A 13275-nucleotide genomic window follows, 5' to 3' on the forward strand; every position below is an offset into this window, starting at 1 on the left:
TGTCCTTATTTCTTGATTTAGTTTCTTTTTCAATGACCTAGCTTTCAGTGAAAGTGGAGTGTTGAAATCTCCCACTATTAATGTGTGGGGATTGATGTATGTTTTAAGCTTTGTTAATAGTTCTTTTATAAATGTGGGTGCCCTTGTTTTGAAAGAGTAAATGTTCAGAATTGTGATGTCATCTCGGTTGATTTTGCCTTTGATGGATATGAAGTGTCCTTCTTCATCCCTTTTGATTAATTTTGGTTGAAAGTCTATTTTATTAGATATTAAAATAGCTACACCAGCTTATTTCTTATGTCTGTTTGCTTGAAATACCTTTTTCCAGCCTTTTACCCTAAGGTAATGTCTATCTTTGTGGCTGAGATGTGTTTCTTGAATCCAGAAGAATGTTGGATCTTGCTTATGCATCCACTCAGCTAGTCTGTGTCTTTTTATTGAAGAATTGGGACCATTGATGTTGACAGATATTAATGACCAGTAACTATTAAGTCCCTTGATTTTGCTGTTGGTTGCAGTAGAGAGTTTGTGTGGTTGTGTTTTGTGGTGGTGTAGTTATCTATTTCCTGTGTAATTTTGGTTGTAGCTTGTCCCTTTGGAGTGGAGTTTTCCTTCTAGTAATTTCTGCAAATCCATATTTGTGGAGAGATACTGTTTGAATTTGTTTTTGTCATGGAATATCTTGTTTTCTCCATCACTGGTTATTGGTAGTGTTGCTGGATATAGTAGTCTGGCCTGGCATCTGTGGTCTTTTAGGGTTTTCAGGATCTCTGTTCAGACCCTTCTGGTTTTTATAGTCTCTGCTGAGAAGTTGGGTGTAATTCTGATAGGTTTGCAATTATATGTTACTTGGTACTTTTCTCTTGCGGCTTTCAATATTTTTTCTTTGTTCTGTATATTTTGTGTTTTGATTTTATTGGCAGGAAGTTTTTATTTTCTGGTCTATTCTATTTGGTGTTCTGTAGGCATCTTGTATGTTTATAAACATCTCCCTCTTTAAATTCAGAAAATTTTCTTCTATAATTTTTTGAAAATATTTTCTAGGCCTTGGAGTCATGCATCTTCTCTTTCTTCAATGCCTATTATCCTCAGGTTTCATCTTTTCATGATGTCCTTGATTCTTGGATGTTTTGTGTCAGGAATTTTTCAGATTTAGCATTTTATTTGATGGTTGCTTCAAGATCTATGATTGTATATTCTACTCCTGAGATTCATTCCTCCATCTTTTTTATTCTGTTAGAGAAGCTTGTCTCTGTGTTGTTTGCCTTTTTCTCTAAGCTTTATCTTTCCTGTTTTTCCTCTGTCTGTGTCTGTATCATTTTTTTCCATTATCATCTTCAGATCTTGAACTCTTTTATTGATTTCTTTCATCTGATTCTTTGTATATTTTGAGTTTTCTCCAGTGCCTCTTTATAGGCCTTCAGATCCTGAACTGTGTTATTAATTCTGATTGCTTGCATTTTCCTGAATTTCTTCCAGTGCCTCTCTATAAACCTCTTTTATGTCTTCCACCTATTTGGCTGCGTCTTCCTGCATTTGTTTGTGGATTTTATTCATTTCCTCCATTATAATCTTCATTACTAAGGATTTGAGGTCATTTTCTTGTATTTCAATCTGTTTGAGTTCTATGGGTTGCTTTCTTTGGGATAGCTGAGATATGGAGATGCCATATTGTTTTGGTATTTTTTCTTTATGTTTTCACACAGGCCTTTAATCATCCTACTGTCTCTAATGTTAGCAGGTAGCTTCTGGTGTCCTTCACTGGCCATTGAGAGCAGTTTGTTGGTGAATGATTATAGGTTGAGGGCCTTGCCTGTGGTGATCAGGGAACTCCTTCCCTGGGACAGGCAGGTTACATGGTTTCAATTTCTGGAGACTTTGATCCATACTCTGGGCTCCCCACTGGGTCAGCCAAGGTAGGTGCTGATGCTCTGCAGCTCCAGAATCAGTTTAAAGTAGTGTGTGTAGAGCTAGTTATCCTGTCTTTGGCTGGGCTTTGAATACCCTGACTTTGGGCCCTGGGGCTTTGGGTCCTAGGCTCAGATCACCCTATAGTGCTTGAACCCCTGCTGGCTTCTAGAAGTTGTTTAGGTTTCTGCCTGCTCCAACCAGGTGGTGAGGCCTAGGTTCCACCTGCAAGGGAGAGAGCAGCTACTGCCTTCTGATTGTTGTTGGTTGGCTAGATTTTTGCTCTATCCCCTCCAGCCTGCCCAGCCTCTCCCAAGAGCATGTGAGTCCGTGCTAGGCTGTGGATTCAGGTTAGGCTGTGTCTGTTGTGACCAATTGTACCAGGACAGTCCTCTGGGGCCAGCAGTTATGCTCCTGCCCAGCCCTGCTTAGACAACTGTTGCAGTCCATGACTCCCACTAGTGTCTCTGGCCTCAGGTCATGCCTCTGTGGCTGTGTGTCCCCAGTCTCAAACTGCACCACTGTGGCTGGGCAACATGCTCACAGCCATCTGCACCCCCATGTCATGCCTGGGCTTTCTGTGGACTAGCACAGAGCAGATGGGGGCCATCTGAGGACAGGTCCACCCATTTCCCCAAGATTTTCCTAGGCCAGGAACTCTGATGCTTCTCTGCCAGGATTTCAGTCCCAAATATGGAGTTCATGCTGCCAAACAAGGCCACAGCACGCAACTCGCAGGCAGAGTCCTTTCCAGGCTTTGGGGACTGGGCTACTGTCCTCTGTGGGCCACTGGATGACCTCACCCATGGTCCACACTGTGCAGATCTCTGTCACCCAGTGACCTCTAGCTCCCATAGTCCCTGAGTCCCAGTAGCCCTGTGGTCTCCTATCAGCAGGTCAGACATTGCACCATCTTTGTTGCCATCATATTGGCTCCTCCATCTTTCTCTCTTCCTGCCCACTGTTACCCATTTTTCAATCTGTCTGCTTGCTGTTACCAATCTTTCTATCTCTCTTCCTGCTGTTCCCCATCTCACTCTATCTTACTCTCTCATGTCTGTTACTTGCTTTTTCATTCTCCTTGGGTCAACCTCAGTACTCCATTGAAATGAAGTTCACCTTTTTTCATTACAGATTACATTGTGAATTTTTTGTGTCTTTTACAATCACTAGGGCAATCAAAATCAACAGAGTAACAAGGAAATATTTCTGTAACTTACAAAAAAGCATACAACAAAGATCAATCAATTTTCAAGCTATGGTCAGTATAACCTGATAGTTATTTTTAAACAATGCATGGGAAAGTTTAATCAAAAACTTTGCCTTGGCTAAAGCCAATGTGTTTACAAGATGACCATAGCAACATAGCTTGAGCTAAATATTCTCTAAAGGAAAAACTTGACCTACTTCCAGTCTCAGATCAATAGATGTGCTATCTAAGCCTAGGCTAACTACCAAGGGGTCCTCTATTGTAAAATATCCATAAAGCATGACATTCCAAGCCCACCATCCATTGCTTTCAAAGCAGATTCTAAAGAAACATTTCTACAGGTAATGGTATCTAGCCAGGTACTGTTATGCCTAAGTCTTAACTTTCTTACATACAGTTTCTGCTTGGGTGTTCATAGTCAGAGCAAAAAACACTGTAATTGTCTCAAGCCTTTGTCCAGATGCCCTATCACAACATTCTTTGTGGGGAAGTTTTTCCCTGTGTGATCTTCCTTAGGGCTGAGAAATAAAGAGAAAAAGTTTTAGGAAAAATAGCAGATTTCTAAACAACATTACACCTGGACCATACATAAGATTTGGGGACAGTGGTTATCAGCTGAAAATCTTTGGAACTTTGTCAAGAAAAGCCTCAGTAGCTGGTCTGGATGTCTAGAGATCATGCTGAACAATCAGAGGGCAGTCTCTGGAACTTTGTCAAGCAAAGCCTCAGTAGCTGTTCTGTATGTCTAGAGATCATGCTGGACAGTCAGAAGTCTCTGGAACTTTGTCAAGCAAAGCTTCTACAACTTGTCCTCATGTCTGTGACAGCAAGTCTTAATAACTGGATGAACTACCAGTCAATGTGAATGAACTATATTATTGTCTAGATTTAGGGTGATCATATAAAACTTCAAATAGCAGACATTTAAATATATCTGAGCACTTGGAGTAAAAATTGTGGTAGGATATAGAGGAGACAATGTGTTTTTAAATGAAAGGATTTGCCATTAATATAACCAAGTACTACAAAGTATAGAATATTAGTAAATGAAAGCTATAAGGACTTTATTTCTAGAATTGAGAAGAATAGATTAAAATTTTACTAGATGGCCAGGTGTAAGGGTGCACACCAATAATCCCAGCACTCAGGGAGGCAGAGGAAGATGCCCTCTGTTTGAGGCCAGCCTGGTCTACAAAGTGAGTCAAGAGCAGCCAAAGCCATACAGAGAAACCCTGTCTTGAAAAAACAAAACAAAAAATTTTTTCTTTTTTTTTATTTCATGAAATTAGAAGCATTAGAAGACGAAACATAAAGACATTGGTGAAGTTAGAGACATATAAATAGTCAGCTAAGACATTCCACATGATGATCTCTAGTCTAAACACACACACACACACATACACGTGCTTAGAGTGGAACATAGGCAAAACTACATATATTCTGGAACATAGAGGGTTCTTGAAAAATGAAAATAGTACTAAGTGAGGATTCCATTACTATAGTACTATTTAAAGCAGAGTATCCAGAGAAAAAGGATTGAATGACTATATCTTGGCTATATAGCTTTATTCTCCATCCTTAAAGAACTAATATCAAGCTGCCCTTGTAAGGCCCACACAGAAACCAAAAAGGAAAGGTATACATCTGGGTGAGATCAACAACATTTCTTGAGATGTCATGAATCAGGCATGTTTAGGTCAAATATTAAAATATGTAATAAATTACTGAAAACAATACCTGTGACCCCTACATAACAAAAACCATCTTCAGACAGAGAGAAGTTCTGCTTTACCTTCAGCAAACTTGGACTTCAACTGATGTTAACCAATATTCAATAATATTAACAGTACAGGGGCCAGGGAGATGGCTCAGTGTGAAAGTGGTTGCCAAACAAGTGTGAAGACTGGGCAGATGTTTGAGTGGATTCCTTAAAATAGCTGTGCAAGGTTCAAATTTGTGCATTAATTGAAAAAGATGTTAGTTATTAAAAACAATGAACTAAGTGTTGGTTAAAACTAGTTGAGAAATCATGGCATGAGCCTATAAACTCCAGTGTTCAGGGGGCTAGAGCTGAGATATTATGTTTTATTCCAGAATATATATAAAAGTCTGCCAAATCTGAAAGCAAACATAAAGTTCTCATAAGAATAAAAACAACTGGCTAAGAAGTATTTTTTAAGTATCCAACATTCCTGGCCATTGAGAAAATGTATGTATGTATGTATGTATGTATGTATAAATATTATCAAAGTGTTTGATATAACATCAATTTATGGAGCTGCATAGATGAGTTTCTTCAAAGCCAGAAAGAAGAAAGACACTGTTAGATTGAACTTCTTCTAAATAAGTGAAGTAGAAAGTATGGAGGGAAATGGAAATATAGAAGTGTGGTTAGCTGGCAAGAGTAGGAAAACCCACTAGAAAGCAAGGGATGTGGACAGCAGATTCCATTAACAGATAGAAACGGTATGGATATAACAATGAACTTAAAAGTTCTGAGAACCCAATCATGTGATACTTAGAAAAGTGTATCAGCAAATGACAGACAAGGGAGCATAGAGCAAAGAGATATGTTGTTCTTGCTATGACTCATGCACCCTGGTGCTAGGCCAGGCTGTCGGCAAGCACATGTCTTCATTGTCTACAGGGAAAGATGCCAAGTGAGGATACAGATGAAACCCATCTCACCTTGGGAATGTGGTATCCTCTGAACTGCACATCCTGCGTTGTTGTACGAGGCAAAGGAATGGGAATAAGATCAATGTGTCTCTGGATCTCATGCAGCACAGCGTCTGTGTAGGGCATGTGGTTCCTGTCCTGCATGCAGGGCCTCCGATGGCTGCCAATCACACGTGCAATTTCTTCCTGGATTTTAGCTGCCAGGGCAGAAATCATACTTTTTATAAAATGTAAAAAGAACTATCTTTTTATAATTATTGATAATTTTTAAGTTGTGGTAGAAAGTAGAGAGTTTAAAAAAAACTAAGTTCTTCCATTTTCATAAGAGGAGAAAACCTAATAATACACTATATGATTCTAAATATGAGACTTAATTGAAGCCAATATAAAACTCCTAGAGATTACCAACACTTTCAGCAAAGTAGTAGAATATAAACTTAACATATAAAACAAAACCTTTCCCATATAACAAAAGCAAACTCACAACAGAATCACACAGAAAAAAAAAATAGAACATTCAATGGGGAAAAGTGAACCTATTCACTAAATGGTTTTAGCAAAGCTAAATATCCATTTTTCAGAGAAATGAAACTATTTTCATGTCTTTCACTATGTGCAATATTCAATTAGAAGTATATCAAAAACCATTAACTAAAGCCTAAAATGCTGATGTTTCTAGAGAACCTCTGAACAGATGTCTGAGAACAGGGCACCAGTCCCAAGAGTCAACATATATTACTAAATGAAATTAGAAACTAACAGCAGAGAGATAAGCCAATCCACAGATAAAATAAAATCTTTGCCTGATATCTTTAAGATAGGAGACTAATGATCAGAAATGCAAAAATTAAAGACACATAAAATTCTGCCAAATCTGCAAGTGGACATAAAGTTCTCATGAGAATAAATACAACCGGCTAAGAAGTACTTTTTAAGTATTCAACATTCCTGGCCATTGAGAAAATATAAATTAGAACTACTTGGATATGTCATCTCTCCTCAGCCCGAAAGGTCACCATGAAAGAATCTAACAACAGACACTGCTGTGGATGTACGGAGAGGATCCTTACTCACTGCTGATGGGAGTGTAAATTAGTACAGCCATTATGGAACTCATTAAGAGTGGTCTACATAAATTAAAAATAGATCTACCACACAACACTACTGCTAGACATATACCCAAGAACTCCATATGCTACCGCAGATATAGGTACACATGCTCTTTTGATAGCAAAGAAATGGAGCTAGCCTAGATGTCAATCAACAGATGAGTGGATGATAATAATGTAATTTAAAAACAAAGAGGAAGAGTTTTCAGCTGTTAAAAATAACATGAAATTGTATATGTATGCATGTATATATATAACTGTATATATATATATATATATACAACTGTATATATTTATATATTTTTATATCTGTACATACAGTTGTAAGTGTGGAGACAAGGGAGAGCAGTATCAGGTAATAAGGAAGGATAGAATACAAATAAAAAAGAGCACAAAGGTATGAAGAAGGAAAGAGGTTCTGGCTAATACTATAAGGTAAATAAATGATTTAAGAAATAGGACTCCAGACACAAGAAAGAAAGTCAGTTATTGATAAGAACGTCATGAAATTAAAAGACCTTATTGCAAAGTAAATGGTAAGTTGAGTGAAGAGGCAGCTGACAGGATAGAAGAAACTCTTTTTCAACTACATATCTGATACAACATTGGTGTTTAAAATATACAATGAACACAAACAAATAATCCAATCAAAACATGGGCTATAATTATGAATGGAGTTCTTAAAATGAATCACAAGTGACTAATATTTTTTAAAGAATTCAACATCATTGACCATCATGGAAATAGAAATTAAAACTACTTGGAGAGTCTACCTCAAGCTAGTAAGAATGTCTAGCATCAAGAAATCTAACACCAAAAAAAAAAAAAAGAAAGAAAAGAAAAGAAAGAAAAGAATTCTAACACCAAAGCTTCTGAGGATCTGATTTTAAAAAAAAAAACACACACACACACACACATTATTTTCTGTTGGTGAAAGTGCAAACTGGTCAAGCCATTGTGGAAATTAGTGTAGAGATTTATCAAAAAAGCTAGAAATAAGATAACTAAGGAACCAAATATATCACTCTTCGGCTCTTTCCCAAAAGACTCTACATCTTACAACAGAGATACCTGGTCATTTGTGTTCGTTGTTGCTTTAATCACAGTATCTAGGATGGATTAAGCCAAGATGTCCACTACTTGATGAGTAGATAATGAAAATTTGTACATGTACATGATGGTATTAATTAGGCTGTGGGTAAAATGAAATTATAAAATTTGCATGTAAGTTGATGAAACTAGGAAGTCTTATAATGAGTGATTACAAGAAAGACAAATGTTATCTCATAACTTAAAACCAGTAGGTTTAAGTCACTCTTCTTAGGAGAGCATTCATTTCTGGCATGCAGAGCTGGTAAAATGCTTGTTGAGAATGTTACACCCCTCGAAGGGAAACCATTGCTTTTGTTTTCCTAAATGTGGCATAGTCGTCCAATTGCCTTCTAAAGATTTTTGTTTGCATCTATAGGTTGGTGATACTCCAAATTTGGTGAGAAAAGCTTCTTCTGTAGTGCGTGATGGTTGTTTAAGAATCTATTCAGAGACAATAAGTTACATTTGAATGTTCAGCTATAAATGGAACGTGTAGATCATCCCCTCCAAGGCTCAGAATGCTTCTGAGGAAAGGGGGGAGAGCAAATGAAACACAGGAAAAAGGAGTGCAGTGCTGCTGAACCCTGCCTACCAAGTATGACATGGAGAATGCACTTTTGCACTGTCAGAAGTTATGAGTAGTCACAAGACATATGTACAAGACTGGTCCTATCAACTTTTCCTCATTAAAGAGAGGAAAGATTCATGAAGCCCGAAACCTTCCTGGGGATCTCTAGGGAGCTACTAGTTGCCATGATGTAGAGAGAGATTTTGTTGCATAATAAAGCCACTGGTGAATTACTGATAATCCGGTAAATAAGCCCTCGCCAGTGATCATAAAAATAAACCCAATTAAACTATTGTGTTGAAAGAGAAAAACAGACATTAAAATAAAAGAGGGACCTGTAGAAGAAGATAATTATAGTAAGGGAGAGAAAAAAAGAGAAAGTACCATATTTTTGGACCATAAGAAGCACTTTTCCCACCCCACCTACAAAGGGGAGGATTAAGGTGTATCTTATGGTCCGATTGCTGTTTTTACTGGTTTGTTGTTGTTGTTGTTGTTGTTTGTTTGTTTAACTGCTCTAAAAATTGGGTGCGTCTTATGGTCAGGTGCATTTTATAGTCCAAAAAATATGGTAATAGGCTGTAATCAAACTAGTCATATATATATGTATGTATATATGTATGTATGTATATATATATTATAATGAAACACACAGTTGTCTATAATTGATATATGCTAACAAAAGTTTAAATGATAAATAGTTTCTGGAAAAGAAATAAGTATTTATTAAGATGTATGGGGGAAATGTGAGAGGAAGGTTCGTCTATTCAGACCCTAACAAAACTGTTATGTGTTTGTCACAACCCAAATCAAGTATTCTGCATCATAGCAGCTTGAATAGTGGCCACTGCCCTCCCATTCCCTGCTGCAGCTTACATATTTCGTTCTTTGCTGTGATCTAGTTTGAACTGGGCTTATCTAGTTAAAGGTAAGTGCACTAATCATGCAAATGCTGCTAGCACAGTGTCCATTCTAGGAAGAGTGGGACAGTTTCTAGTGCAATCTGCCCATTTGTACCTGGACATTCATCTGCCCACCTATGACCGCACCTGTGACCTCTGGGTGCTTCAGCAGGAGAAAAAGACCATATTTCATTGTGGAGCTCGTCGTCTCTGTTCCCGCATGAAAAAGATCAGATATGGTGGCGATCAGGTTGTCCATAGTAAATTCAGACTTTTCATTGTGCTTTTCCTAACAATTATGGGTGACAGGAATTAGCTGTCTTTGTTTGTTTGTTTTAAAGGCTTACAGGAAACAAAATAATTTTATACGACACAAACATTTTGTAGGTAAGCTAGACATTAGGAAGCATCTAGCTGAAGATAAAAGTGGGCGTCTGGAAACCTTAGGATTCCTTCACACAGTTAAAACATAACAGAAATTACAAATTTTCAAGTTTTTTTTTTTCTTGTTTCTAACTTGTAACCCACTGAAGAAAATACATTCCTCTGTGATACTTTTTCAGACATAATGCACATTGAGGTACTTAGAAACACCATCAGCTATGGCACTTGTTAAATCCTTATAATGTTTAAAGTCTCTGGACAAAAGAAATACAAACTCTGTTGGTAACTTTAAAATCTTTAGACCTTACATCCACCACTGTAATTCAAATTAAAGTGACCTGACACAGCCATATCCACTGGAAACGGCAAGAGTCATGAAGCCAGCACAGCTGCTTGGCACAGATCCATCAAAGCTGAGTGGATTGCTGCATCTTGCCATTCTGTCTCTAACTTTTCTGTTCCGGTCTCTGTGTGTTGCATTCTTGGGGGACTTTCTGCATTATGATTCTTTTTTTTTTTTTTTTTTTTTTTTTTTTTTTTTTTTTTTGTCTTTTCCTGAGAAAACTATGTCTAAGTCTTTTTTAGGAAAATCATAAAACTAACTTTATCTAGCCACTCTTTGGAAGTCTTCCTTATGCCCTGGAGACCACGAAGGGTGGATGAGCACATATCTAGATAAGGCAATTATTCCAGGGATCCTCTTGAGGCATCTGTCCCTGAGCTAACTCAAACAGTATAACCAGTGCAGGATAAACAGAGACAACTGAGGAACCCTTACAGGGCCAAGAGCATAGGTAACAAATTCAAGGGCTCTTAATATAGGCTTGGAGCTCTTTGAAAAATGTAGTTTTAAAATAGAGGTCATACAGGGTACAGTCTTGAAGGACTGAAACTCAGTAGACAAGACAGATTAACTAAAATAGATGATGAAACATATAGTGGAGAAGTTAGGTATTAGTATTTTCTATTCATAAAAAGACCGGTTCAGATATTTTCTATTTGTCTGGATTGTTTTCAGACTACAAGCTACCAGCCTAAAGGCAGGCTGTCATATAATAATGTGTTTACTTTGGAGAAGACATTCTTTATATTCTTTAAACTGGAATTATATAGATATAATTAATAATAATAATGTCTGTTTTCTTTGCATTTTCTAATTATAACTGAACTTGTAAATGTGGACATGTAATGAAAAATCAAACACATAACCTGTACCACTTGGATGATCATGAGTCCTCTTTGTTCCGTGAAACCTGTATAAATAAACCAGCACCTGATTGCTAGATTTGGAGAGTCTCCTGACAATTGTGCCTGACTCACCCTTCCTTATCACATCAACAGAGCAAGGCCTGGGAAGTCCTCCCCTGGCCCCAGCAGTGACTTCCTCAAAGTAGGCTCAGGTGAGGATTACAATTACTGTCCTTTACCTTACCATCCCATTGATCTAAACTGGAGCTTCATCGAAGACTACCTCAACTGTAAAGACTTCATACAGTCTCTTTAAAAGAGAAGTCTCTTTTTTTCCATTTTATTATTTTATTCATATTACATCGCGATTGTTAGCCCTTCCCCTGTTTCCTCCCATTCCTCCCTCCCTCCCACTTCCCCCCTTCTCCCCTCCCCTATGTCTGTGATTGAGGGAGACCTCCTCCCCCTATATATGCTCTTAGAATATCGAGTCTCTTCTTGGTAACTTGCTATCCTTCCTCTGAGTGCCGCCAGGCCTCTCCATCCAGGGGACGTTGATTCACCTGCCTCTGCCTCCCGAGTGCTGGGATTAAAGGTGTGTGCCACCACGCCCGGCTAAAGAAGAATGAATTTTAATAGAAAAAAAGTGTGGAATGACCAAAATGCTCACTGGTAAAATATTTGCGAATTAAATAATGTCATTTTACTAAATTTATTCTGTTACCTATTTTTGTGAATATATATTTTATTGTAAGAATATGACACTTTAATGAAAAGACCATATTATATGTTTATAGCATAATATAGTATATGTAAAATTAAAATGTATATCTATAAGAACAAAAAAAAGAGAAGTCCTGTGTTTTCTATGTCATTACTCCTGCTGTTCAAGGAGGTTCTTTTACATGTAAGGATATGTTCTCTCCTCTCTTGAATGGGCATGTATAAGTTTTTATTTAATCTCAAAATAAAGAATTAACCTAGAACATGGAAACATAGATTTCTAACTCCAAATAAACAAAATCTTACTGCTCCCTAAGTATTTTATATGATTTGCCTAAGAAATCAGTTCCACAAACAATGAATATGTATAGATGAAACACACTGATTTAAACATTGACTTTCACTAAGAAAAAGAAAGCTGAGTCAAAACACCCACAAATGTAAAGTAGCAAGTCAGGGTCACCCTTACCTTTTTCATTTTAATCAGGAAATAGTCAATAAAGTCCTGAGGGCTGCTAAGGTTCAGAGATTCTTGGTGTCTTTTTATTTCCTTCAAAATGAACTCTTTTATTTCAGCCAAAATTTTGAAGTATTCATTATGGCTTCCTGGGAGACAGTATAAAACAGGATAGGCATTGCACAGCTGAAAAAGAAACAAAGTTGCATTAGGGTAAATGGCAAACCTTCCAGGCCATAGCTAACTATCCAACATTTCATAAAGGTGAGTTTTGTGTGCCTCCTGTCTCCTGTATGACTGGCATTTGGAGAAGCAGGCACAGTATGGATCAAATGATCAGATCAGCCACGTGAACAGTTTGTACAGAAACTCCAGATCACATTCAGATCCTGGCAACAGATCTCCAAAGGAATGTGAGTCTAGCCCCACTGTCCCTTCGGCCCTACTGAGAACACTGAAATGCAGAATGGCTGCTCAAAAATTCTGAGACAAGAAACTAGTAATAGAAGCAGCCTTTATCTCAGCCTTTATCTCTGCACATAATTTATCAGTCACCTAAAAATGACAACACCAATAGACATGCTAAGGCTGAAGGAGAAATCTTGCTGGGTCCGACCCCTACTAAGGACTCCTGACAGACCAAGATAAATCTTCTCTGGGGATATCTCCGAATATGTTGCAGAATACGAAGTGGTCAGCTCCAAAATCTTACGCATGCAAGTAACACAAAACATACTCAGCAGGTTGTGTATATGTGTGTGTGTGTCTAACAATTTTTTAAAGAAGCCATGAATCTTTGAAAGAGTAAGTGGGATAGGACAGGAGACAATTTGGAGAGAGAGGACATGGGGAAGCTTGAATGGATAAAATGCAAGAAAATGATGTAATTATATTTAATTTAAATTAATAGTTAAATTAGAAGGGATTCAACACTTGCTATAAGAAGCACTGCATCAAAATCTCAGTCCAGCATCTGAGGTTCGTTACCATCTGCTCCTGCAGGATCACATATTATTTCCCCACCACAAGCAGCAAAAATGGTAAAGCAAACTAAA

The 13275-nt window shown here is 37.6% G+C and overlaps 1 protein-coding gene across 1 annotated transcript in view; it reads right to left on the reverse strand.

Moving 5' to 3' along the window:
• LOC127189887 (cytochrome P450 2C70-like) overlaps positions 1 to 13275 on the reverse strand; it is a 53422-nt gene that overhangs the window by 9120 nt on the left and 31027 nt on the right. Inside the window, exons 6-8 of the mRNA XM_051146954.1 lie at positions 12233 to 12406; positions 9616 to 9757; positions 5807 to 5994 (exon numbers count right to left, since the gene is read on the reverse strand). Of these exons, the coding sequence (XP_051002911.1) occupies positions 5807 to 5994; positions 9616 to 9757; positions 12233 to 12406 (504 nt within the window). The remainder of the gene's footprint in view (positions 1 to 5806; positions 5995 to 9615; positions 9758 to 12232; positions 12407 to 13275) is intronic.

The sequence above is a fragment of the Acomys russatus genome, chromosome 5, assembly GCF_903995435.1.
Source record: "Acomys russatus chromosome 5, mAcoRus1.1, whole genome shotgun sequence".
NCBI classification, from domain to species: Eukaryota; Metazoa; Chordata; class Mammalia; order Rodentia; family Muridae; genus Acomys; species Acomys russatus.